General features: G+C 42.6%; 1 protein-coding gene across 5 annotated transcripts in view; it reads left to right on the top strand.

Annotated features, from left to right (window-relative positions):
• The window catches only part of ube3d (ubiquitin protein ligase E3D), a 49,066-nt gene that overhangs the window by 1,475 nt on the left and 21,337 nt on the right, over nucleotides 1-26,254 (top strand). For 4 of the 5 annotated variants that reach the window (XR_015427821.1, XR_015427822.1, XM_022247818.2 and 1 more), the window contains exons 2-8: nucleotides 3,125-3,281; nucleotides 4,775-4,944; nucleotides 5,916-6,156; nucleotides 7,125-7,185; nucleotides 13,144-13,264; nucleotides 14,036-14,147; nucleotides 24,677-24,915. Coding sequence is in view for 3 of the 5 variants with exons in the window: in XM_022247818.2 (XP_022103510.2) it covers nucleotides 3,125-3,281; nucleotides 4,775-4,944; nucleotides 5,916-6,156; nucleotides 7,125-7,185; nucleotides 13,144-13,264; nucleotides 14,036-14,147; nucleotides 24,677-24,915 (1,101 nt within the window). In the remaining 2 variants the exon portion in view is untranslated. Of the gene's footprint in view, nucleotides 1-1,104; nucleotides 1,940-3,124; nucleotides 3,282-4,774; nucleotides 4,945-5,915; nucleotides 6,157-7,124; nucleotides 7,186-13,143; nucleotides 13,265-14,035; nucleotides 14,148-24,676; nucleotides 24,916-26,254 lie in introns of those variants that run through there. The other variant, XM_087146437.1, reaches the window with a different exon arrangement.

The following is a 26,254-nucleotide window of genomic DNA, read 5'->3' as shown; positions in this document are numbered from 1 at the left end:
CGTGCAGTGGCAGAAAACTGTTAATAAATTTATTCTTTGAAAAATCACAACTCCCTACCTCCTTGTACAATTTTGATCAAACAAATGCAGGCCCTCATTATTAATTACAAAGAATACACAGTATGCAAAAGATCAGAGCATTTGAAGCATGTTTTAATTTTTGCCTGACCTGCCTAGTCTGAGTGATGGCCCCAGAGGTGGACTTCACGTGTACCCCTCTCCCACGAGCTGGGTGGATGTCAGACCCCACTGTTCAGGGGGTAGTTAATATTTGGACGACCGACATCCAACCTGGGCTAAATAGCAATAACGTTAGGCCTAGTGCGTAGCCTAAACAGATGTGTTGTAAGTCAACTTCACATGTTGTCCTTTTGTACATGCACATGTGTCATGGAGATTGTAAATCTTGGAATCCCTTTCCTATATCATGTACTGTGTGTAAGCCTATAGAACTTAGAAAGAAGATTAGATTGAGGCCATGAGAATAGAAGTTGTAGATTTGCGTCCTTACAATTTCAAAATCACATGAGACATTTTTTCATTATTCATGAAGCCTCTATTGATTATTTTATTTCAACCCCCAAATACAGCCAGGTTCAAGTATAATTCTGCCAAACTACGGTGCAACCAAAAGCCTTGCTAAGGGAGCTACATGTACATGTAGGCCTTCCGTCAGTTCATACATGTAGATCACATCAAATAGGGATCAACACAATAAAAAACCTGCAGTAAAATGTACATAATAAATGTGCAAGCCGATCTGACGGACGTGGGTCAACCATTGCTCAAGCAGATATCGGTCATTCCATGAAGTTCGGGCACAGTTTGTGACGGCGTCCCTTTTTACATCAGTGAAAATAAACGTCTTTTTTCCCTGCATGTGGATTCTAAATTAACATTGTTCTAAATCTTGCTAGGTTCTTGTAGTGGTGTGCTTCATCTTTGTTGAATAATAATGACTTAATCTGCTGTAATGTGAAAATTAAGGGCAATAAAAGTTACTGTTGTAACAAGAGACGCCGTCACAAACTGTGCCCAAACTTCATGGAATGACCCATATCTAGACATACAAAAGCCATCTAAACTGATCTACATGTATGGATAAAATGCTTGAATATCCTGTTTTATACAGCTGCTAGAAGATTAAGAAGTGACTCTGATTTTTGTGATTTTGTGTCCTTTTCTTAAATAAAAGTTTCGTAAACACATGTAATGACAACGGGACATACTGGCGATGGATGCAAATCTACAACTTTTAAAGTACATGTAGATGACAATGACATTATTTCACCAAACTGCAGGGTTAATTTTGTAGAAACTAGGGTAGGGTTTTGATTTTTGAAGAAAAATTATGGGGTAAACACAACATCGACAAAGCCTGTGGAAGCATTCATCCCCTGAAAATTATCATTGCGATAATGTCAAACATGCCTGGTAGAGTATCTCCGATTGGTAACTGAACAGCTTCATTAGAAAGCTGATCTCTGATTGGTCAAAATGAGCTCAGTTCGGAGTAAGTGTATTGAAGAAAACAGCCAGACAGTGCACACATGCAGCCACTAGTACATGGCAATATTGTTAAAATTGCCTGGTAGAGTGTCTTTGATTGGTAACTGAACAGCTTCATTAGAAAGCCGATCTCTGATTGGTCAAGATGAGCTCAGTTGGGAGTAAGAGTATTGAAGAAAACAGCCAGACAATGCACACATGCAGCTACTAATAAATGGCAATATTGTTGAAATTGCTTGGTAGAGTGTCTCTGAATGGTTACTGGAAACTTTCATTAGAAATTTGATCCCTTATTGGACGAGATAAGCAGATTGGGGAGTAAGGGTATTGAAGAAAACAACCAAAGGTCATACAGTCTTCCATGTGTGTGTGAGTGTGTCGTATTGACCATGCATGTACATACATTTATGCGTACGTTGACAGACAAATGGTAAGGAAGTCACATTTTTCTCCTATTTACTCTTCCAACTGTAACCAAATAGGATCGTGACAATCAAGACACATTGCCAGAATGTTACTCTTTTTCAGGGTGGACCTTTATTACTAAAAGTAATTAAAACACGGGGGGTTCCTGAAATTGACATTCTTTGTTTGTTGGCTGGTGCCTTGCACTACTGTGCAGTTTTCATGGTTTGGCTGGCATGTACCAGTAGGCCTACATGTACATGTACATATGCACTTGTACATGATGCCTTGTGGGGTTCCCGAACAATGGAAGGTACCCCACAAGGCCAATTTTGATCCTTGTGGGGTGCTAAAGTGGTACCCCACAAGAATTTCACGAAATAAATATTTCAAATTTACTCAAAAAGGAGGAATTTTCAAGTGCCATTCCTCTGTCGCAAATTGAAGTGTTTTATATAAGGGACGTACGGGCAAAATTTCAACCCAGGAAACTGAATTTGGTTGAAATGATGGCAGTGATTTGAAATTTTGTCCGTGTTGTGTGGGAGTTTTGTACACGAGAACAAAGGAAATACCCCACAAGTATACATACACTGTATGTAAGGGTGTATGTACTGAGGGAGTCTGAGGTCATATGAGGACTATGGTTTTTTTAATAAAGCCTCAGTAAATAGATTCCATTACTCTAGAATTCAACTTCCTGACAGATCCATCGCTCTGAAATTTGTGAGCATTTGATGGTTCTACAACCATGTGACTAAGCCTTTAAAATCTGAGCCTTTACTCACCACCCTGTCATTCTCTGGATTGACCCAATTCTATATATATCACAGTGTGATGTATGCAAAGTGCATGGTGCGTGGATCATTGTCATGTGGAGTATGAGAAGGTGGTGGGTGAAAGCTCCAATTTTTTTCACATAATGATCAGTCACATGGTTGTGAAACCATCATTCAAAAATGTTTTAGAGATAAAAGTGCCACTTTTGAATTTACAGTAAATTCTTCAGCCATACTGTTTGCGTAAGTGCAAAATAATGCAGTAGCGTGGTCAGAGGAGCACAGTATGGTGCATTGGATGAAACATGGACCTTGTGGCACAGTACAATATCACAGTTTTGTTGTCGTGGATCGACCAATCAGAGTTGAGGATTCAAGTTCCCTTGAAGTGTTAGTCTTGTTCTTGGACTCTGCCTCTTTGTTGTCTGTAGCCAGATGGACACAACTGGATCGCAGGAGCTGAGCCGACTGCAGGTGGAGATCTGCCCTGACTCCCTCCACTTTATCACTGCACCCGACGGATGCCGTCACGTCTTCCCCTTGGCACCCATCCGGATCCTCCCCAAATCCTGCAATGGACTTCACTGGGTGAGTGCAGCTTTAAACAAAAATCAGCAACAATTAGGGTTTTTTTTGCTTCAGGCCCAGGGCATGCTTTAAGTTTGGCTAGTAATTAAAATCTCCTTCATGCAAAATATTTACAAATCAGCTCACTCACTCTTCATGCGATCTGCACTGTGCAAAACAGTCTCAAAAATTTCCATTTCTGTACATGTACATGTAGGTACACTCTACATGTATAAAGACTGATCCTGAGTATTTCTTCAGGTGTGTATCTTTGTTTATCAGAATGAAAAAAACCCCAAAAAACCTCGTACTTTGATGCACTTCTGATAAAACAAGTAGGATAATGTTAATGGCAGACTGTGAAGAGACACTAATGTACCAGGTACATTTACATGTACATGTTTGTACTACATGTACAGGTATGTAGTGATACAAAAGTGTCTTCCCCTGGACATGTGCATGTTTCTCTCCAGTTTCACCATTCTTCTGCTGGACATGTGCATGTTTCTGTCCAGTTTCACCATTCTTCTGCTGGACATGTGCATGTTTCTCTCCAGTTTCACCATTCTTCTGCTGGACATGTGCATGTTTCTGTCCAGTTTCACCATTCTTCTGCTGGACATGCGCATGTTTCTGTCCAGTTTCACCATTCTTCTGCTGGACATGTGCATGTTTCTGTCCAGTTTCACCATTCTTCTGCTGGACATGCGCATGTTTCTGTCCAGTTTCACCATTCTTCTGCTGGACATGCGCATGTTTCTGTCCAGTTTCACCATTCTTCTGCTGGACATGCGCATGTTTCTGTCCAGTTTCACCATTCTTCTGCTGGACATGCGCATGTTTCTGTCCAGTTTCACCATTCTTCTGCTGGACATGTGCATGTTTCTCTCCAGTTTCACCATTCTTCTGCTGGACATGTGCATGTTTCTCTCCAGTTTCACCATTCTTCTGCTGGACATGCGCATGTTTCTCTCCAGTTTCACCATTCTTCTGCTGGACATGCGCATGTTTCTGTCCAGTTTCGGCATTCTTCAGCTGGACATGCGCATGTTTCTGTCCAGTTTCACCATTCTTCTGCTGGACATGCGCATGTTTCTGTCCAGTTTCACCATTCTTCTGCTGGACATGTGCATGTTTCTCTCCAGTTTCACCATTCTTCTGCTGGACATGCGCATGTTTCTCTCCAGTTTCACCATTCTTCTGCTGGACATGCGCATGTTTCCTTCCAGTTTCACCATTCTTCTGCTGGACATGTGCATGTTTCTGTCCAGTTTCACCATTCTTCTGCTGGACATGCCGGTGTTTCTGTCCAGTTTCACCATTCTTCTGCTGGACATGCGAATGTTTCTGTTCAGTTTCACCATTCTTCTGCTGGACATGCGAATGTTTCTGTTCAGTTTCACCATTCTTCTGCTGGACATGCGCATGTTTCTGTCCAGTTTGACCATTCTTCTGCTGGACTGCACCTGTTTCTGTCCAGTTTCACCAGTTGCCTCACTTTGACCCTGTCACAGGTGCAGGATGAAGGCCTCCACATGAGGCTGCAGTTGGCAGGGTCCAGGGAAGCTGGGGACCGGCGAGAGATGGACGAGGCCTGGGAGAAGGAGGAGCTGGGGTTCCTGAGGAGCTCCGCTTTTGTCATCAGCTGCGGGACGTGTCGAGGGAAAGTGGTGACCGATCCCTGGTAAGTAGGTTTGGAAATCTTAATCATTTCATCACAAACAATCTGTGAGAATTATCATCTACCGGTAGCTTGAGCAGAAGCATCTCCTCGTCGGTCGAAAGTATTTATATGATCGGTAGTGGCGTGAACGTAATGCATGCATTTCACAGATGGTCATGAACCAGCGAAGTGCAGTTCCCACCAAAGGAGCCGTCGTTACTAGGAAAGTTGCGCCCTCTCTTGGTCCCCCTTGAGGCCAATGATAATGGATAGAACATTGGAGAAGGCCTGCTTTGTACATGTAATATTCTGTGGGCAAGAGGAACCGATACAGCACATGCAAAAGGAGATATGTCATTATTGCTATTTTACTCATCTTAGTCTCTGTATTAAAACAAGAATTTCCCGTGTTGGATCCAGCATTTACCAACACGGGAGCACTCTAACATTTGCAGGAAAATACTAATAGGCGGAGGGCGCACAGAATGTACATGAGACCTGAACACTCGAGCCTGGCATTTTCTCTTTCCTCATCTGGGAGGAATTTCCATCTTTAAAGTTCTGATCTAACCAATTGAGAGCAGAAAAAGAAACAGGAAAAAAGCCCAAGGTATCCCCCCATGGGAGGGGCTTGTGGTGTGCTGAGTGCGCCCTCCTCTGGACGTGCCTCTGCTTTTCAACTGCCTGGTCACATTCTGTTGCTGACCTATACTTAAAACCCTTCCAAGGTCAAGGAGAAGCTGATAATATCCTGGACAGAGGTTTAACACAGATTTCGCTCAAACCATTTTCGAGAAAATAAAAAAGCAAAATGTCTGACATAAACTGCGTGTAGGTGGTAAATTTCTGCATTGTGACTTTTCCCGTCATTCTAACATGAAAATTTCAAAGGAACAATTCCTTGGACAGATCTGCAGTGAACCCTTAAGCATGTTAAGAGTTGTGGCAAATAGTCCAGGGGGTGTAATTGTTTTCTTTTTTTTAAACTGCAGTGTTTTCGACAGGGTTCTTCCTCTCCCATCCGAGAACTGGAGAGAGATGGCGGAGAGCTGGTGTTGCCACGGCAACGATGTGACCCGGACGTTTGCCGGCCAGTCGCTGGCGCCGTCGGAGAAGGATTGCCTGGTGGGGAATCTTTACTTCCTGATGCATCCCAGCATGCTTTGCAAGGACGCTTTACTGCTGGCTCCGAGAAAGGGGAAAAAACATGTCTTCAGCATATCGCAAGACAAGGTACAAAGTTGAGACCTTTCTTTTTCTGCGTAGCTGTCATTCAAAATAAAGAAAAATGCAACATATGTTTAAAACGTTGTGCAGTTATTAAATCGTAACACATGAAATAAGGCTAAACAGTAAATGAGCATAAAATTGTGGTTGACAGTTTACATACACATTTGACGCGCTAGTGTTTAATGACAGTTTAAGATTTTATATATTCCTAGAAACCATTTAGTCCCTATCGCTGATTACTCAAACATCTTTAGTGCTTTGTTTTATGTAAATAAAGTGGATTTAATTAGCTACAGAAGAAGAATAGTTGCCAAGAATCGGTTAAGTCTTACAAATTGTTATTTTACAGGTTCAGTGTATGTAATTGTTCAATCATAGCTGTACCTCTTTATATGCAACACTGATGGGGAAGATCTACATATGGGAAGCAAAAGCTATTGCCAACGGAGGGCGATATTTCTGCACACTTTGCCCTTCCTTACAAATTTGGTTGGCAGTGTAGCACATGGAAAAATGTGTGACGTCTGACTATGGAATGAAATCCCCATTGCACAAGGACTTGGCAGTTTTTAAGATGTTTGGATACGCAAATTTTTTTTATGTGAGTTAGTATTCTTGTGTTTTGACCAGTGTTGGGTACATGTGTCTCACATGAAGAGGCTCTTCCATAGCACTGCACTAAAGGGATTAAGAGATGGTTATTCATCCCAGGAAGTTGCAGAATGACCTCTTTGAGGTCAGCTCTCGGCGAAGCGCTCTACTTCAAATTGATTCCGTTGCATCTTTGACCTTTACCTATAGATATATTTCTGGCCGTCTTCTTGGCAGACTTCATAGTCTAATCAGTTTTGGCATGATAATGTGCACACTAAACTTGACTAGCGCCCTCACTTGTTGACAGTCTGCACTCAGTGATGCTTTCACAGATAAGTTGATGACCTGGTTGTTTTTGTTGTCCAAATTTTTCCCAGGATCAGACCCTGCAGTTGCAGTGCAGACGGTGTCGTTCATCCCTTGGGGAGGCCGTCACAGGTATGTTGGGTTCATTTCTCATTTTCCTTCGGAAAGTACACGTATTTGGTGAGTGTTGTAAGTCAACGCCGTTGAATGAAACTAGCGTTCTTTTCCCCCTCGTTCTGCTGCTGCCACTTTCCGTCTGAACTTCCCCCTGTGCAGTGGTTGAAAGTGAGAAAGAAATCAGGTCGTTGGTGTCTGTCTGCTACTTATGCCAATAAGAGATGGCATGCTTTGACATAGCACCAACGGTCCTTTGGCGGGAGCTCATCACCAGGAGTGCGCATGCATGTTTATGTGCATATTTTACCTTTGGACGTGTTGATCACATACAACCGATAATGTATTCCAACTTGGAATATGTTGGAATGGTTTCTGCGCTTGTGCCAGTTATCCAGTTTAAACAATTCCCGCCAACCTGTCTCTTCTTTGCCAGTGAGGGAGCTCTTCAAGCCTGGGTGGATACTGACAGGTGTCTGCCACCATTGACCACAGAGACAAGCAGTCTCACATTTTCAGACCCACCACTCACAAACACATTGAGTGCGAGTAGCGCTGAGTTCATTCGAATAACCAAGTGTGGTATTGGAACAGTTGATTACCATCCATTTGAAGATATTTGTTATTCCAACTTCCTACGAAGGCGGAACATAATGTGCCCATTTTTGTGGGAGGCAGTGTTGTAGTCAAGACCGTCACAAGACCAGACACAAGACCGGACACAAGACCACGTGCAAGACCAGTCACAAGTAACAGTGTGATCAATGACAAAGGAATGCTTTTGTTGCAGTTCATTTGAATAGCATGTCTCTTGAATTCAGACTAGAGATCTTCTGTTGGTCTTGTGCTTGTCTTGACTACAACACTGTTGGGAGGTCTGACCTCATTGAGTTTCCGAACAGGGGTCCATCCCCTAGAAGGAGGAGACTGGCAGTCTTATGTTTATTCATACATGTATCGGTAATTGGTGATATTTTTCCGACATGTAGGTCCCAGCATGATCACGCAACACATAAAATAAAAGAAAAAAACACAGAAAAAGTGAAAGGAAGAGTAATTTTTTGGGCCTTATTATTTGGCATTTGCATCAGCTGCCTTTGAGTTTTCTCCTAACACCTTGAAAGATGCCTTGAGAATACAATGTTGTAACCAAGCATCAAATTAATATTCTTTTTATGGACATGTCGGTTTGAAAATCAATATTTGAATGTACATGTAGGGTTATCGAATATTCAAGCAAGCATTTGTAGGAGACTGCCAAATGAGTAGGTCAGACAACAGAGTTTTCAACTTCTCCGTGTCTGCCACTTTGCCAACTTTAGCGAGATGGAACCCTTGCTCTGTTCTGCTTCTGCTGCCGAGTCAGGAGACAGGGTGTACGTGCACTTATCATACAGTAAGCCTGCTTAATAGCAAGGACAGGAACGGAGATGCACTTTGTCTCTGCACCAGGCTAAATTATCAGCTGACTCGTCAAGTCGCCCTCCTTGAAGCAACTGCACTGTAAATAGCCACAGTAAATGTAACAGGAGAGTGATGAGCTTTGCATTTAGGGCCATGCGAGTATGCACTCCAGCACCAGCGTGTACTGGACGATGGGGCCGCGCGGACTTCCAGGAGTTTTGCAACATGGCGGGTAGCAACTAGTGAAAACAATTGCAACGAACGCTCGCTTACCGGTACGTACTGATCAAAGAAATGATTGTGTACTGATCCTCTGTCTGGCTGGTGCACGCGTACGTTGCCATGGTTACTGTTCTCATCAGTTACTACCTGGTAGCACATCTACCTTCCATTTTGCGAGGGGTCTGCTCAACCCCATTCGTCACTGTCAATGTCTCTGCCTGCTAAAATGCTGTATGGATTCAATGGCGGATCCACTGTCCCCTCAAAAAACTAAAGAACGAGTGTGTTTACGTTTGAAAAGCCAGTGAGAAAAAGGTGACATTTTAGGGTTTTTTTTCACTTTCCTACTTTCCTCCCAAAAGCTTGCCCAAAGCCGGTGATGTACATGTAGTCTCATTCCGCAAAAAAGCCATGAAAAGTTGGGATATTTCCAATGTTTGGGCACCCAAAACAGTGTGGGTCTCCTTCCCTTCCAGACGTGGTGGTGTGTATAGGTAAATTTGTTCAAGACGTCAAGTGCTGGTATTGTTACCGCTTTTCTACAGCTTTTATACTTCTTCATACTATTTTTATTGGAGTTAAATATACCGATCAAGATTTTTTGTAAAAAGAACCAAACAGGAAAACTTCCTGCCTTCCAGACAGTCGGAACATTCACCAATATGTAGTTAAAGTGTCATTCAAACTCAAATGTTGGGGAGTGTGGAGAGTTTCTCAGAACACGCCCACCTTCTGTGAAATTGCATTGATTTCTTCATAGTGCCCTTGCGTTCACCACAGTAGCTGTAGGATGTTGGAAGATGGATTTGGTTGCAGCCAGGAAGTGGGCAGTCAACACTGTTGCAGCTATTCCCCGTCCCATGGTGTGCCCGTGTCCCCGGCCAGCTTGATTGCTATTGATCTTGGAGCACCTATCTGTTTCGGAGGTCAATTTGCTCGGGCCTAATCAATCCAATTAGTGACGCAGGGTAACACTCCAGGGGGGCCGGTAGCTGCTCTGTTTGCGTAGCATTTTGTAATCAATTGATTCTTCTTAGCCATTCGCTGTGCTAATGAAGATTACTGTGTTAATTAACACAGATTTGAAAGGTAGTCACGTCGTGTCTCACTCTTGGGGACTTTGCCCATCTGTTGTTGTTCGTACATGCAGCATGAAGCGTTTGATACTTCAGTGTAAGCTGTGAACATTGGCTCCTTTAGACAAAGTGAAACTCCAACACCAATACAGGTTGGCCATGAGATGTACATGTACCCTACTCCCCAAGGCAATGCCTACATGCTCCCAGGAAGTGTGAAACAATTGAAGTTAACTGTCTTGCCCGTGGACACAAAGCACCAGGCAAGGAACCAGACCGAAAGTCCCTCTTGAAACATGAAAAAAAAATGAAAGCTTTGTATGCAATTATTGCATTTGCCAGCCTTGCATCACTACTTGTACTAGCAAACAGACACAGCCATTTTATTCAAATTTATGAAGGAGCGCTCACGCTGAAACAGTAACATTTCTAATATTCCAAGCAGGGGTTGACAGGAAGATCATCCAAGCATCTAGTTGATTGCTGCATTCACTAAACTGAATGCATTTTGTACATGTAGGTCTCCACAATCAATCAATTTTACCATGAATGATGCATAATACCCCACAGGCTACATTCTGCCATTATTAGCATATTCACCAGGGTTTTGCACCTGGGAAGAAGCACTGATCCTACCAGTGCATGTACAGTTTATAGTGAACCACTTGTTCAGTGTCTGCAGTCACATCAATCGTGGAGGAATAGCAATGTGTCAATATAACATGCTCGTTTGTACGTCTGGGAAATAGATTAACAGTGAAGCATATACATACCAGTGAGATCTTGTGTCATTCCATAATTCATTACCAGCCTGAATACTTTGTGCTTTTTTAAAGCTCATAAGTCATTCTCCCACACCTCCCTTCTTCATCACATTTGTTCCTTGACATCAGCTTCAAGATCTGTCTCCTGATACCAGTATTTAAGATCCCGTATGGTCATGCTCCTCAGTATCTATAGTATATACCCTCCTAGCCAACGGGTCAGGTTCTTAGATCTTGGGGCTCATACTTGCCGGCTGACCTGAGACTCTGAGCTGTCGGCCATGGTCAGCGTACCATTTGCCAAAGCATCACCTACTGTACCCGGAATGAACTCCCAGCAGTACTTCGCCAGATAATGTCGCTTGACATCTTCAAGAGAAAGCTGAAATCACATTTACATCACTGGTTCTATTTCACTTAGACTGGAGCATGGTTGTTGCTTGCGTGTATGCACTTTGATCGGATTCCCTAGTTATAAATCTACATGTACATGTATATATCGTTATTATTGTTATTGTTACACATTTTCCTTTGCCAGGAGTATAGATTTTTTAAAAGCCTGAACGCATACATTTTAAAAGATGGCACATTGGTTATCTCATGGTTTTGGTTTATCCCAACCTGTTGTAACCCTGATGCCGAGAATGGTTTGTAATTCATAGGATTCTTTTTATGTGCATGAATAAATACCGGTACTACTAGTAATAAAATTATAGCACTCCACAGATGAATTTCTCATTCAGTTCAGCATGTCAGCCAGAAATCTTCGCTAAACCGGCAAATACATCTATATGCCAACCATTAACTACGGACTTTCAGCCGTGGCCCAGCAAATATTTCACACGCTTGCTACGGTGTTGGCTGACGTGATGTGAATTCCCGAAGCATGCCGCCAGAACATAATCACACGAGCAGCACCAAGGTTATTCAAGCTAATGCTACCCTGACTTGACAGGTGCATTTTACATGTGGGCCAGCTCAGTGTGTCCGTCACATGTTGTCCAGATTTCTAGTGTGGACTCTCTGATAGAAATGCCCCCCCCCCGCCATGATGGGCCTGTCCCGATTATTCAGATATTCAGTCAGTTATTGATTGTTAACATGTTTATTTTTGCAGCTGAATATTCAGAGGTGAAAACCATTGAAATGAAAAGAAAAAACAATTGCAATCATTCAGTACCAAAATTGCATTCTAAGTGTACATTACGTCTGCTTCTGTGGGATTTTGATGCAGTTGAATATTCGATCGAATAAATTGTCAAATATTTGAATACTTTATTGCTTGAACTGACCCAGCCTTGTCTGTCAAGTGTTTTGCGTACCTGTACACCTTCAGGTGGTGCTCTTTGTGTGCCTATATTGGTCAAAGTATTGATGAGAAGGCCATATAGCCTTTTCTTGTAGAGGTATGATGACTCAGCTACTCTATCAGAGTAAAAGATTAACACATGTGCACACAGGCCCTACATGTAGCATTGCTGTTTAACACTCTACCAGCAAAATCTCAAATTGTTTCACCAAACTCTTCTCTTTTCAAGTGTGTCTATGTCATGCACGTCGCTGTCAACACTCTAGGCTTGTTGCTCGGAGCTTGCTCAAACAGTTCATTTACATAGAGGCCCATGTGTGTATGATAAATTGACCGTTTGCCAGCTCATACATGTTCATGTAGCTAGCATTCATGATGTACTTTTCCCACTTTGAATCCAGGGATATCTGTAACTGCAAAATACCAAATCATTGCACATACGTAACAGTAGCCATCTATCTGAAGCAGTGTGCCGCCCTGTCACCAAGCAATAATTGGTGTGCTTGCTGCTGAAGGTGATATTGCGTTACTGTTTGGCTCTGTGCTGGTTTCTCTTTGATATTGATGGTGAGGATTGTGGCAGGTTTGATCTCCGACCATGTCAGCAGAAGGAAAGAAAAGAAACAAAAAAAGTAGCCTCCTCGTATAAATGGATTTCCCAGGAGTTCAATTCAGTTGAAGGAGAGTAATATTTATTTTCTTCAGATGCCATTTAGTCAGACTGAAGCCATCAATAGTGAGTTGAGATGACAGTGTGGTGCTTTTCCCACTCTCCTGCTTCTGTAACCAACTGTTTCCAATCTACATGTACATGCACTTGGAGCATTTCGTTGCCCTAGGCACTCTTGTATAAAAAATATCTTCTGAGATACTTCACCTTTTTTCCATTAAAATTGAAATGTCATTTTCCGTCTTCTCCTCACCTTCTCTGGGCCATAAGTTGGTTGACAGATCTCTCAAGACTGGCCTTGTTTCCCCTGAAAAGAAAAAGCAAGATTTTTTGTTTATTTCTTTTTTGGTTCAGTCCTTTTTGTTTTTGATCCACTTTCACACGAACCCAGTGTCCAGATTCTTGCCAGAGAGTCTAAACAGTTAAAGTGGAACACAAAGCTACTGATTCTGAACAGTTTTGGAGGAGGCGGTCATTCAGTTGTTAGTTATTTCTTGCATCTGAACGTCATCACATTTTTCCCCCTTTCAGGTGAGAGTGTATGCAAAGGGAAGGAGTGGCATTCTGTCCATACCCTAAAGCTACTAAAGCATAGTATATGCATGCAACCACTTGAGGGAGATGCAACACTCACTCGTAGTAATATATTTAGGTAAGCAGTCCTTTGCCAAATGGACCGTACATGCAAATAGACAGTTGCTGAAAGTGTGGCACCTTTCACGTTTTTTTGGTGTTACCCAAGGTAACATAAGCTGACCAATATCAGGAAATACCATTATAACCGCTGATGTGTGAAATGCATTGTGTGTGGTCAATTAAACTTCTCCCAACAGCAATTCAATGCGAGAGACTGGAGAGTTGATTCTTTTGAAAGCACCCAATTTCAGGATGATTCATTGACCACAGGTGTAGTTTACATTTTTATGGTTCATACATGCCGTGATCTAGCTCAACTCATACTTGACATAAGCTCTGGATAACTTTGTGTTTTTGCTATTAAACATATGTTGGGTGGGTCTGAAACCAGCAAAAAGCCAAGAGCCTCAGCCAGTCAATATCAATAATGCCAGCCAATAACATTGTTACCGTATATTCAACCACAGACGAGGGAATTCGGCCTTTGTAAACTTTATCCCTCCCCTTAAAGCTGTGTATAAATGTGTTTTATGTATTTCTGTGTTCAAAGCTGGCACATTGCCAAAGTTCTTGTCAGCAAAAGATTTCCAGAATTACGCTTCCTTTGTGCAAAACATGTGTTACTGGAATTAAAGTACTTTCAGCACATTAAAAAAACTGGAAAACATTGCCTGGCCTGGAAGAGGCAATGGCAAAACGAACTACCAACAACAAACTTGCAGTGCACCAACCCTCATGCTAATGTGCTTCAGTGAACATTAAAAGCTTTCATTTGTTTCTGATTCAGCTCCTATAATACGGAATCCTACCTTGCTAAGCATCTAGCCTGCATGTACCAGATGAACACAACATTTAAATTCATTCTGGAGGAGGAGTCTAGCGATCAGCCATATTTACTGGTAAGCGTTTTATATTTAATACCTAAGGTGTGATATTAAAATCAAACTAGATATGTGATATATTGCAATCTCATGCATCTCTGATTGTTTGTGGGTGCCTCTTTGATTCAGATTTTGAAAAGAAAAACTAAACTAAACAAAAAAAGGAGCAGTCAAACGATTTCAAAAACACATATGGAATAGAGCTCCAATTTGACATTAAAAGTAAATTTTCACACTGTAATATAAAAGAAACCTACTGCATTTTTGCTTTGTTTAAAGCACATTTTTTCATCTTATTTTTATTTTAATCCTAGGTGTAGCTGAAAATCTATCTTACAACCCTTTAAAGCCTTCAGAAGCATGTATAGGTTAATATCTTCTGATATTAGTTCAGCACTTGTTGACAAAATGCAGATGCTAGACTGAGAGAGTTTGGTTTGTTTTGTTACACTTTTTCATCCCTCCTTGCAAGGTTGTCAATATGGGGATGGTTACCATTTATAGAATGAAGATACAGTCACCGGCATCTTCAACTACAAGGTCTGATATGGCCATACATCCCCGTGTGTGTGTGTGGGGGGGGGGCTTGAGCATGATAGCTATTTTTGGAGGAGTGGGGTAGTTCCAGTCTGAGCCCTTCCCCCAACGACAAATCCTGGGTGCACCTCTGCTTGCCTGACATTCATTGCATCACAAAATTGACCTTGTTCCACATAGCTGGCCCCAACACTTAATATCCCAAGGAATGCAATGCTTGGGCAGCGAAGGATACCAGATGTGACATGGTCAGTCCAACAGAACCAACTTTGGCCCGACTTTGAACCTCAGAAGATCTTTCTGTACCATGTAATTAACTTCACTCACCTGGGCCGATTTGGATACACTCACTAGGCAGAAGTAGCTGCTTACATGTACATGTAGTACACACAAATTAGTGTATAAATTTAGAATAAGGTGTATTGAAAAATCGATCCCCAGTGAGACAAATTATTGCATTTCATCTTGACTGGCAACATGTTTCGCGAAGTGAAAATTGTTCAGCACTCGGCAAGTGTGATCTCAATTCAAAACAATCCAGGTAGGCTACAGGGTGTCAGGAGTGATGTCACAAGTTTCCATATTACCACTCCACAAACTTTTGGATTTGTAAAGCCTTTTGGACTGGCGAGCGTGGTTCCCTTTGTACCATCCGGCGGGGGGGATCGGGAACCGCGGCCTATTTTCACTCATTTTGTACAGATTGTGGTAGCCGTCCGTATTTTCAACATGGAGGTCAGTGGCGCGGGGTTTGTTTAAGATTTCCTCTTCCATTCTTCAATGGAATTCAAGTGGAAAAACAACGTGCATTTGTCAGCAGTGGCAAAAATTTGTGTAAATTTGGGGAAGGGGATAGGGAAAGGTGGATGGGATGACTTGCCCGACCATGAAAAATTGAAAAGCAGGGAGGGGGAACAGTAGGTATATAGAATGGCATATTTATGGCTTTTTTTAAATTATTTTTTTTTTTTTGAGTGATGTCGAATACATTTTAGTCTTTGGAAATCTGAAAGATTCTTCACAATCTGTTTTAATATTTTGCTCACCACAAAAGGGGGGAGGGTGATTTCAATAGCCCATCCCTCCCCCCAAACGTGTGGGGGATATATACCCCCATCCCCAGGATTTACGGCCATGTTTGTCAGATGTTAAATGTTTTTTAAATGACCCCATTAAGCTGACTCGTAGCCCTTTGCATCCGTGGCGTTGAGATGACTGCATGCATTCTCTGATCACAGGAAAGTTTATGGCATGCTAGCCTCATTACACGGTTCACGGTAGCCAGCTTGACGCTAAGACCTCGCAAGAGGTCTTGTCCTTTTGCATGCTCCACGTATTCTGAAATTAACATAGGGCATCCAGGATTCATTCTGCAGATCAAAGTGGCCAACTTGATTGGATGCCACGGAGAGGTTTAATATTGCACAGCAGAGCTGTTTGTTTATTTATTCAGAGCTTTTATTCTCCCCCAAGTGAGCAACTGAGTTATCAGTGACATCATCATGGCTGTCCGTGAAATCGAGTTTGTATCAGGTTACTAGATTTCTTTGCTCGAGTCATTAACTTTGTAAAAGCGGTACTACAGCGTGATTTCTCAATACTAAGCGCCTCGACTGTCCTGGTTTCAAGTCTTAGGGCTCCTACTTGGGGCATCTTAAACCCTGTGAGGACTACATCTTATACCTTTTAAATGTTAATTTATTCATGCTTAGGTATAATGAGTTAACCGTGTGTAATTCTTTGCTGTGCATGGGTACTGATGATCATCTGAGTGTCTATTCCAATTTGGGTTTCAGTGCACCCATGTATAGAGAAATCTGTGTCCTTTCTCTATGGTGCACCCAACCAAGCGCATCCCCACTCCACAGTGCTCGGGGCGTTCAGCTTCTTGGACGGGTCAAGGTCCCATATGAAGCAAACTATGGGACAGAGAACCCCCCCCCCGCCTTTGTATTGGTCATTGTTATACTGGTAATCTCAGGAATTCTTTTTAGACATCTAGGGGGATGTGTTAAGTGATAATAGGCTGGAGTGTGTAAAGGGTTGAAATTGTTGGGGGAGGTGGGTACCCCTATCTCCCATTTCGTGCCAGGTATACAAGGTCCTAGAGTGCTGACTCGCAGTGTAAAGGGTGCAACCTTTTGATGATCTAACCTCTTAGGCCTGTCAAGACATCTCAAAGGGGGTGGTGGTGGGGGCTATTGATTTCAGTTCTCCAGCCACCAGCACCTGTAGCTGTTTGTCTCCCGTCCATGCACTGCCCCCAGCTGGTAACACTTCGCCACTCTCTCTCTCTCTCTCTCTCTCTTGCCTGCGCCTGGCTCACTGTCTGACTGGAACGCCCAATCAGATAGTCTCGTAAGTCATCCAGCCTATCCCATCCAGACATTTGGCGTCGACCAGACGTTTAGCCCAAGAGATCAGTGGCCCCCACAAGTCGCCGTGGCTTTGGAAGGACGACGGTTGGGTAAAATAAGGGAACGCGGGGTCTGGAACTACTGGGAATTCGAGGCATTTATTACAAACCCGAAGCTGTCCCGACAAAGTGCCAATGTTATAAATCAAGCACCTTCAATACTTCCGTAATGGCTCAGAGGATGCGGAAGAAGTGCCCTGGTGTCTCCAGTTACATGGTCATCTACCCTCGACCTACACCGTGCCGGCTACATCTAGAAACACCAGATACCATGCTAACAAAACTGCTGAGAGTGTTATAAATTGCCCATAAATGTCATGTTCTAAAGGCGTGCCATTCATTGTGACAATGTAAAAACTGCGCTGTTATATCTACATACATGCACATACATGCATGCACATACGTATTTTTTCCCCAATGATGGAGTTGGAGTGGCCGTTTCGATGGAAAACCCAGCTAATGATCCAACGTTTCGTTTTTTCTGTACTGAATATCTACATAAAATTTAGTACAGAGGACTGAAACGATACAAAGAGAAGCGATTACGGATTTTAAAGAGGGAAGTGACAAAAAGCTCGCTTGAAGGTGTTTTGTCGATTGTACTGGAGAGGAAGATGCTTGCCTATCGGTATGCGTGGACCAATCGGATAAATTCCATTTTAGAAAATAAGAGAAGATATCGGGTGTTGCTCGCCATGCATGCGTTACTTAACGCCCAACTGGTTGCCATTTTACCTGTAGCCTAGTGGTGTAGTCGAGTAGTCCCATATTCACTGCCAAAACAACGATGAACTGGTGGAGCGAAGCTGGAGCACATTGGACATTGTTGGTTGGTAAATGCACAGACGTTAAGATTACAAATAAGTTTAAAACTTCAGACTCTCGTAGTTATGGAGAATAGTACTTTCCGGGTATTTTTGTCCTATAAACTTAATTTTTTTAAACAGTGATGATCTGAAGTTGTCATTTGATTTTGAATCTCATCTTTCCGTACTTACTTTGTTCCCTCCTTCCCTGTTCAATATTTGACAGAGAATTTGGTACTCGAATAGTACTCAACAGTTCTACGGCTATACCGGTAGTTATTAAGGTCTTTGGCATTATCCTATCACCCAAGCTGTGTTCGTAAGCTGTCTTCTTCTATTGCCCCTGTGTACATGTTACGGTCAGCTTTTACTGATTTTACGCTCCATATGACCTTCACCAATGCTGCAGAGACTAGTTGTCGTCGTGGGCGCCACCTGTCACAACTCAATTTAACAAGAAAAGGTTGTGTTTGGAAGAGTCTGTAAAGTGTATTGGGTACGAGGACTGGTTTATGAATGGCTTCGTTGGTCTTCCCTCTTTTTTTCATCTCTTGCCGAATATCAAAATTTTATCTTTCCAACAATACGTTTTGTTGTAAGACTTTGGAATATGAACAGGTGTAGACTACTCCTAAGAGGTTTATAAAATGTTCACTTTGTTTTCTTCCTCGTTAGTCATGCAGGCGACGTTTAATAGAACAGCCATTTTTTTTTTAATTTTGGTTCCGGCACTGTGCAAAATATACCCAGCAAGAAATGAGACCGAGGGGTACCCCCCAACATGTCCAATCCCTATACACATTCCAGACTATTGTTACTTAACACATCCCCCAAGACGTCTGAAAGGAATTCCCCAGATTCCTGCGAGACAATGACCAACACAAAGCAGAGGGGGGGTTCTCTCCGTCTCATATCTTGCTGCATATGGTGCAAAAGTCGTATCTTTAATGCCAGAAACAAAATGCTTCATAAGTGTAAAAGGGCAAAATGTCCTTACTTCGTTTCTCAAAGTTGTCATCAATTTGACACTGGAGATCCTATCGCATCAGCTTCCCTGTCGCAGGTTGCAGATATTAGCGCGGGGCCGGGGCAGAAAATGTGATAAATGGTAAGCCGTGTTTAGGAAATTAAAGAAGCGATGCTCACTTAGGATAAGCAATCAGTATCGTGTGGGGACGAGCAAATTGAATCTGACAAACACAGGAAAATTGGCCCTTTTGAAGACAAACAGGGAAGTGTCGCACATTCTGCCTTCGGTTATTGGTCATGGACAGCCGGAGCTGCTGCCCTCCGCAGTAAATTGCTTCCAAAGTTGAACCGACCAAGCATTAATTTTGTAGCAAACCGGCAATGCTAGTAGATTGCATTGATTTTGCGTTAATATTTGACGTGCAAATCATCACAAGTACATGTTTACTCTTTCAGTGGAGGTTTATTATTAAAAAAAATAGAAGTAAACGCTGTTATTGAATTAGATTTAAGCTTTGGACCCGTCACAACGGAAACGTCCCTCTGACTTGACTTGTGTCCACTTGAGAAAATTGGATGAGGAAATGGCTTTTCGAGCGTATCTAAAATGACTTTGTAAAAGTGTTATTTGTCAAAATGGCTAAGACGGGTTGTTCTTGGGTTCGGTCGAGAAAAATGGATTTGGTGATTATGTTCAAGATATTGGAAGCGGTGTTTCACAATCTTCACACCTGGACTTCTTCCCCGAATGGCGAAGTGTTCAATCGGAGAAAACGAGGTATAAGCCTACAAAAATTTACAAAATACCAGGAGCGGGAAACTGGATTCACAAATTCAACTTGATGCCCAGATTGCTTGTAGACAGAACACATTTCTGTCTTCCTCGGTATTCTATTTGATTTATTTCCGCCGTGTTCCACGGTATACGATCTGGAAGCATTTGTTTGCCTCAGTGGCGCTGTGCGTTCTCGTCTTTATCTTCACTGCGGATCCGAGACCGTTATTTCTATTGACAGTGGCGTTCCCAGGAGCCGCTATCCGCCTCTCGGGGGATGTGACATTTAAATGTCATATTTACATGAAGCCATGTACAATGTCAGTAAATGTTACTGATGCCTTCCCGTAAATCTGACCGATTCTCTATGATTATCGGAGAGTAGTCGTCCAAACTACTCTTGTGAATTATGACCCCGTTATAGATTCTTGATCAAGGCAACGTGGTTCAACAGAAATGACCAATAAGAACAGCGACAACAGTATGTCATAAATAACTCCTCAAAAATGGGCAATGAAGCCGGTGTATTATAAATGGTTTTGATATACACATCCGAAAATTGTTGCTCAAGTTATTTCCCAACATTGGATCAGTATGTTAACTGCTCTATAAAATTTGCTTTATACTATGGACGAATCCACCCCCCCCTTTTTAAAATTGATGTTACCCGAATTAAAAAGTATTGAAATAATTTCCATACTAACTCTTTGCTATCAAAGCCCCCCACTTTTCAACCTTTGCAATCTTGTTCTTGATTGAACGAGGTTCACTCATTTGTTGTTGTAGGTGTTTTGAGCGTAGGAATGTTGATGTCCGTATATATCAAAATCAACCACTGTGAACTTGATGGGCAGTTTTAATAACCATCGGAATATTTTACATGTCAGGCGATGGTTATTGTGGTTACGGAGGTGAAAATTTCAATATGATTGTCGCTTTTTTTCTACTTACTTTTTCTCTGACTGTCACTTTGCGCGTCGCCGGACTACCGATGCTATTGTCTTTCTTGGCATTTCTATATCAACATCGTGTTGTTGATTCAGGGCCATTCATCACATTCGATCTGACTATCGGGTGTTTTTTTAGACCTCATTCGTAACTAAACAGCGGACATCATGGAATAACCGTGGTGGACATGCCTCGGCTTCAGCGAAAACTCATCGATGCTGGCTTGACGAACTTTCTGTGTGCGGCAACACTGCTTTGTTACAAGATGGACAAAGATGGACGCTAGTTGGGGAAGGAATTGGACCAGTCGTATCATATCATTGAATGGTTGAACCGGAAGTAGAGAACTAACAATGCACTTTTACCCTATACCAACTGTATATAGGAAGATGTATGTTCGAAACGTTGACAACAGATCAGTTCAACACGGCACTGCATTTTATGTTTCTGTTTTGATTTTTTGCACGCATGTTCATGATGTATGGCAATTTTGAGTCAAGCATGCGAAAATGGCAAGTTAAAAGGACATTGACAAAGAACAAATAATTGATGTGCAATAATTACATGCCTAGGACAATTCATTTCGCAGTCAAATTTTGCCAAGATAAGTTTCCGATTAGCAAATCTCCTGTGGTGTGGTACAAAATTTATGCTTATACTTTTCGAGCGATGTTATATTTACATGTACTTTCCTGAGCATTGAAAACGACATTCTGGGGACGATTGCGTAATTTATATACATATTTTAAATTGTGTATCGTTTTACAAACGATCATAGAGTATATTTGATTGGGTTTTGTTTCGTCTGAATTGAGGCTGGTTTGTTTCTCAGTACGTACAAGCTGTCTGCCTTGAAACTTTCAATTTAAGCACATGTTCAAACGCGCCGACAAACATGTAAAAACTTACACACTGACATTTCTGGAATGCCAGCCAAAGCTACCGTGCATACATTTCGTGTTGCGTGTTACATTCCGTCTGTGCGCCAACACGTTCTCCCCCCCCCCTTAACTTTTCATCGACGACACTCGTCGCCCATGTTTTAGCCACCGTCCCCCTCCCCAACTTGGACGATTTTGCTAATTGCTCGCCGAGAGGGGCTCTAAAGTGTAACATGAGTTGTCACGAAAGATGAGTTATCACTTTGTCTGCCTCATTAACACTTACCGATGTCTCGTGTCGCTGTTTTTATTATCGCGATATATAAACACCGAGACGGGTTTAGATTGGAATGGAACACTGGTTTCCAGAAACTGTTGTAAGCTTATCAGTGATAGGCAAATTTGGGGTTCTCGCTAAACCCGACTGTACGTTTGAAGTTAATTCTGAGCTAAACCTGACACTCGTACGGTCATTTCAGCCTAGTGTCGCGATTGGAAAACAAAGGGGAAAACGCGCAAACCACATTTTGATACTTTAAAAAATACAGTGCACTTGAGTCTTTAGGTAATGCTGATTAAGAGAAAGCTTAGCGTAGGCCTGTGACGTTAGAAGTGGATTTTGGCTTCATTTAAGCCGAAAGATGGCTAAACTACCCTCACTCGGGTGTCTGTCATGCAGTACACGGTAGGAGGGATCACTTAACGCAATCCCGTCTAAAAACATACAGCAACAAAAACCGTGAAGGCATTTTGAGTGAGATGTGAGCCACCTGCCCAAATATTACTAATAGACGAGAGACGAGTCCATCCCGGGATTTACAAATTGCAGGCTCCCGTGCGTGCATTGTTTGGCGTGTTACCCGTCGGACGAAGATATACATGTATTTTGGTCTCGCCGTGGCGTGTCGCCGAAGAGGAAAGTGATTGCGCGACAGCAGGGATCGCAGGCGTATTGCGTTGCCGCGATCGGGTGTAACGTTTCGCTTTGACGAGTGATACCACAAACCGAGCGAAGCTCTTTGTTAAGTGGCGTATATACAGTGATGCAAGCATGATGCATCTCGTTATCCTCGTGATTCCCATCTGATTGCCGGTTGTCCGATTGCGGATGAGCATAAGGCTGTTTCGTGAGAGACACTCCGATGCATGAGAAACAGTGTTTATTAGTTCGAGAGTGGGTGTTTTTTGTTTGGTACCCAAGCCCGTCCGCGTTGCTGGCATTTAATTTGTTTACCAAACCAAGGCTGTGGTATTAGTTTCTTCTGTTTTATATAAACATTTGAGACTCCTTTAAATGTGCAGCTCCTTGTTTGTTTAGATAAAGTGGAAGTCTGCAAAGAAGGACACCACGTGGGCGCCACTTAGCTTCGAAGACGCTCCAAACTGGAAAAGTTTTGTTTGTCAGAACGAACAATGAAGAAGATGTACTTACATAAAGACAGAGTGACGTAGATGACTTATTGAACTCCCCATTGCTTCTGGTGTTCTTCCAATGGGCAAAAGCTCCCGCAGATCTTGTTTCCGAACGTGACATCAATTAGCCCAGGGAGTCTCTTTCCCCACAACACGTTCGGGCAATCATGAACTGCAATACATGTATTTGATGGATGGTCACGAATGCGTGAGTGTTCGTGTTCCCCCAAGTTATGTATACATTTTCAATTACATGTGACTTGTTCCCTCGCCATTTGCACTTTTTCTTGGCTGCAAGTCGAGCCATGGCTTGATTAATGAACACTATCATTCTTGTCTCTGATTTATGGTAATGTTTCCCTTTGGCCAGTAGAAGTAAATGGCGTAACTTCTTGTTGACTTAGTTTCACGGTTCCATACACATTCCCCTGGAGTCATAATTATAAACCTCATTTTGAGGTGTTAATCTGGAACCAGTGAAAACTTCAAGAAAATCGATGATTGTTTAACTGGAACATGCTAGAGAGTGCCAAACAACGCGTGGTAATTCGTTGTATTGATTCATTCGGTTTTGTTTTCGTTTTCATGCGTGCCCACCTAGTAATAAATGAACCTTTTTAAATTATGTACACTTAAGCACAAACTTTGCTGATGATGGGTTCTGTGTTGTGAAAACCAAATTCCACTGAAGTATATACCTGTAATTATGCCTCAGCCTCGTTACACACGTCATTTAGGAATTACACAAACTAAGCGTGGCTGCATTTCCATGTAATGTCTACTTCGTAGTCTAAGCACCAAGAAACTTTTCTTTGGAAAAGGAAGTGCAGAAATTGAAGGGTTCGTGACATGAATAGCACCGGAAATAGTACTGTTTGCCAGCCACTTACACGGCCCTCTCAGAGGACATTAGTAGGGAATGCCAATGAGAACAAGGAAGGCATCATCGTTCGTCAGGCTTTTTTTGCGCAAAAGGTGTGTGCCAAGCATTGTAGACGCCTCTGTAACCCCGTTTTGCAAGACACCCCTCAGTGTCGCAGTGTTCGTCATTCGTCTTTTTCTGGTGCTCGTCTGCCTTACCTGACTAGTCAATTGGAACAGCTGCACACCATGAAAGAAAGGAGTATCACTGAGCACTTCAAGTGAACGTGAATGCTCTGACATTGACGCGTAGACACTGGCCTCGCGTAGGGGAGGGGAAGGGGTATACAAATTAAACAGTGAGAGAAAAATATGGAAGACGGGAGGAAAATCACCAATTTACTGGGAAATACCTCAGACCTGAACACCCCCCCCCGCTGATTGTGTGTCAGTTTCCAGTTCATGATGCCGCCTCTCTGGAAAAAAATCTTGTCCCCCAGGAAAAATACTCTGGCTGCGTCCATTCATGGACATACCGTATGCCTTCGGTCAGCTGCATGCAGTCTGACATCACGATGAGCAGAAATTCTTGTGTAGTTTTAAGTCACATTTTGTCTGAGTTACATATCACGTATGACTGTCGTGTGTACAGTCACTCACTTGTAAATTTACTTTCCAGGGGACGGTACCGGTATTTGGTCTCTGACGGAATCCCATAAACGCACTAAATGTTGGCTTGAGTAAATTAATATGCCACATGGGTCCCACTTCCTCGCATATCATGGGGAATGCGTAGGTTCGAGTCCCACCAGGGTAAGCCTCTCTTTTTTATGACACTGTGGAAGAGCATGCGAGGCATGTATAAGTGGCTGACTCTGTGTTGATAAGAAGTTTTTTTGTTAATTTTAACGTTGAAGCCTTCATCATGTTCACGTCCGCAGCTCTGGTTGCTAAGCTCAGACACCTTAATTCTCACCAGCGAAACTTCGCCACCTGGTCTCGCTGATATCCGTTTCCATGGTAACCGGCAGCGGGAGCCCCGTGAGGCATCGCGTGTGACCAATTGCAAGCTTGATGAATGTTGTTGGGAAGCTGGCGGGGAAGTCAGGACCCACTCAGTAGAAGCCCACAGGATTGTCAAGGTGCTCTACCAAGCATTATGGGACGAAGGAGGGAAGCGGTAAGTCGGTCCAGTTGCTTGACTCGTTTGTCGTTCTGTCCGTGACGCGTTCGTTTCATGTGTTTCAACTAAAGACTGGGGTACTTTAACTATTTTTATTTTTCATGTTACCTAGATTTAACTTCGACCTCACTGAAAACCTCAAGAAATGAAAATATACGGTTTACACTTTGAAAGGGAAAATTGGCATGTTATATCTTCTCAATCTTTTTTTTTAATTCATTTTTGACGACGACTTTAGAGCGATTGATGTTTTTTATGTATCCGAGATAATGCTGAAACCGAGGTGCAACAGCAAGGTCTTTTGGCTAGAATGGTTTCCATGAGCATCATTAACCTCTTGCACAGCTCAGAGCTGTTTTTTAGACAGAGTTGCGACATGAGTGTCTTAATTGGTGGCACCAGAATTTTGGATTATGCGTCACTACACATGGACAATGCGGGCGTTTCACGGTAGTGCGCCTCCCAGAGTTTGCAACGCATTGGCCAATCACAATGTGCAGAATTGTTCGACCCAATGCGCGTTTGGCGAGGGTCGACAGATTTCGCGCGTTGTGATTGGCCAACGCGTCGCAAACTCTCGGAGGTGCACTATTGAGAATCGCCTGTATTAATACACAATAGTTACATGCTGTATTGCACACATGATGAACAGCCATTTTGGTTCCGAAGGCTGAAGTTGGCGCTGCTCTCTCTCCATACAGCTCTTGCACTGCTGGGGTAGTGCAGATGTCCCCAGTATTACCTCATAAAATATCCGGGTGTCGCTTTACAGTTTCAATCCGTAATGGATACACTGCAGGACTTCTGGATAAAATTTGCGTGTAGTCTTGCTAGGGGATATTGTATGGGGGGCCCCGTGCACCCCCCCCAAGAACTTAACGACCTCAACATTTTTGGGTGCATTTTAACGTCCTGAAACACATTATAAATGTTAACATCGGAAAAAAGCCGATGCTCTGAGGATATCCAAGATGGCGGCCAAAATGACCGCCAAATAGCTTATGGTCAAAAATGGGAAAAGGCGTGTACACTGCCTGTATCAGTCAAGTTTTATACCAAAATTCAAATTAAAAGTGTTGTTTGGATGTTTTGTACCCTGAAAATTGATTTTTGGTGATCTTTCTTCGCTTTGCCTCCTCAAATTCAATATGAGGGCCTTGAAGACCACCAATATGCATGGCCGCCAGTAAGGTCAGATGGTAAAAAATCATGTATTGGTCAAAAGACATATACTAAACACGCAGAAGAAATTGTTATTTAGAAATGTTGTCTACCAAAATAAATTGTTTTCTTGTCATGTTCGTGTCCTTTTTCTTTAAAAATCAATATTGGCAAT

The sequence above is a fragment of the Acanthaster planci genome, linkage group LG15 (assembly GCF_054643075.1).
Source record: "Acanthaster planci isolate LZ-2023a linkage group LG15, COTS_SCS, whole genome shotgun sequence".
Classification (NCBI taxonomy): Eukaryota; Metazoa; Echinodermata; class Asteroidea; order Valvatida; family Acanthasteridae; genus Acanthaster; species Acanthaster planci.
Note: the sequence above shows the minus strand (reverse complement) of the source record. Positions and strands in the feature narration are given on the sequence as shown.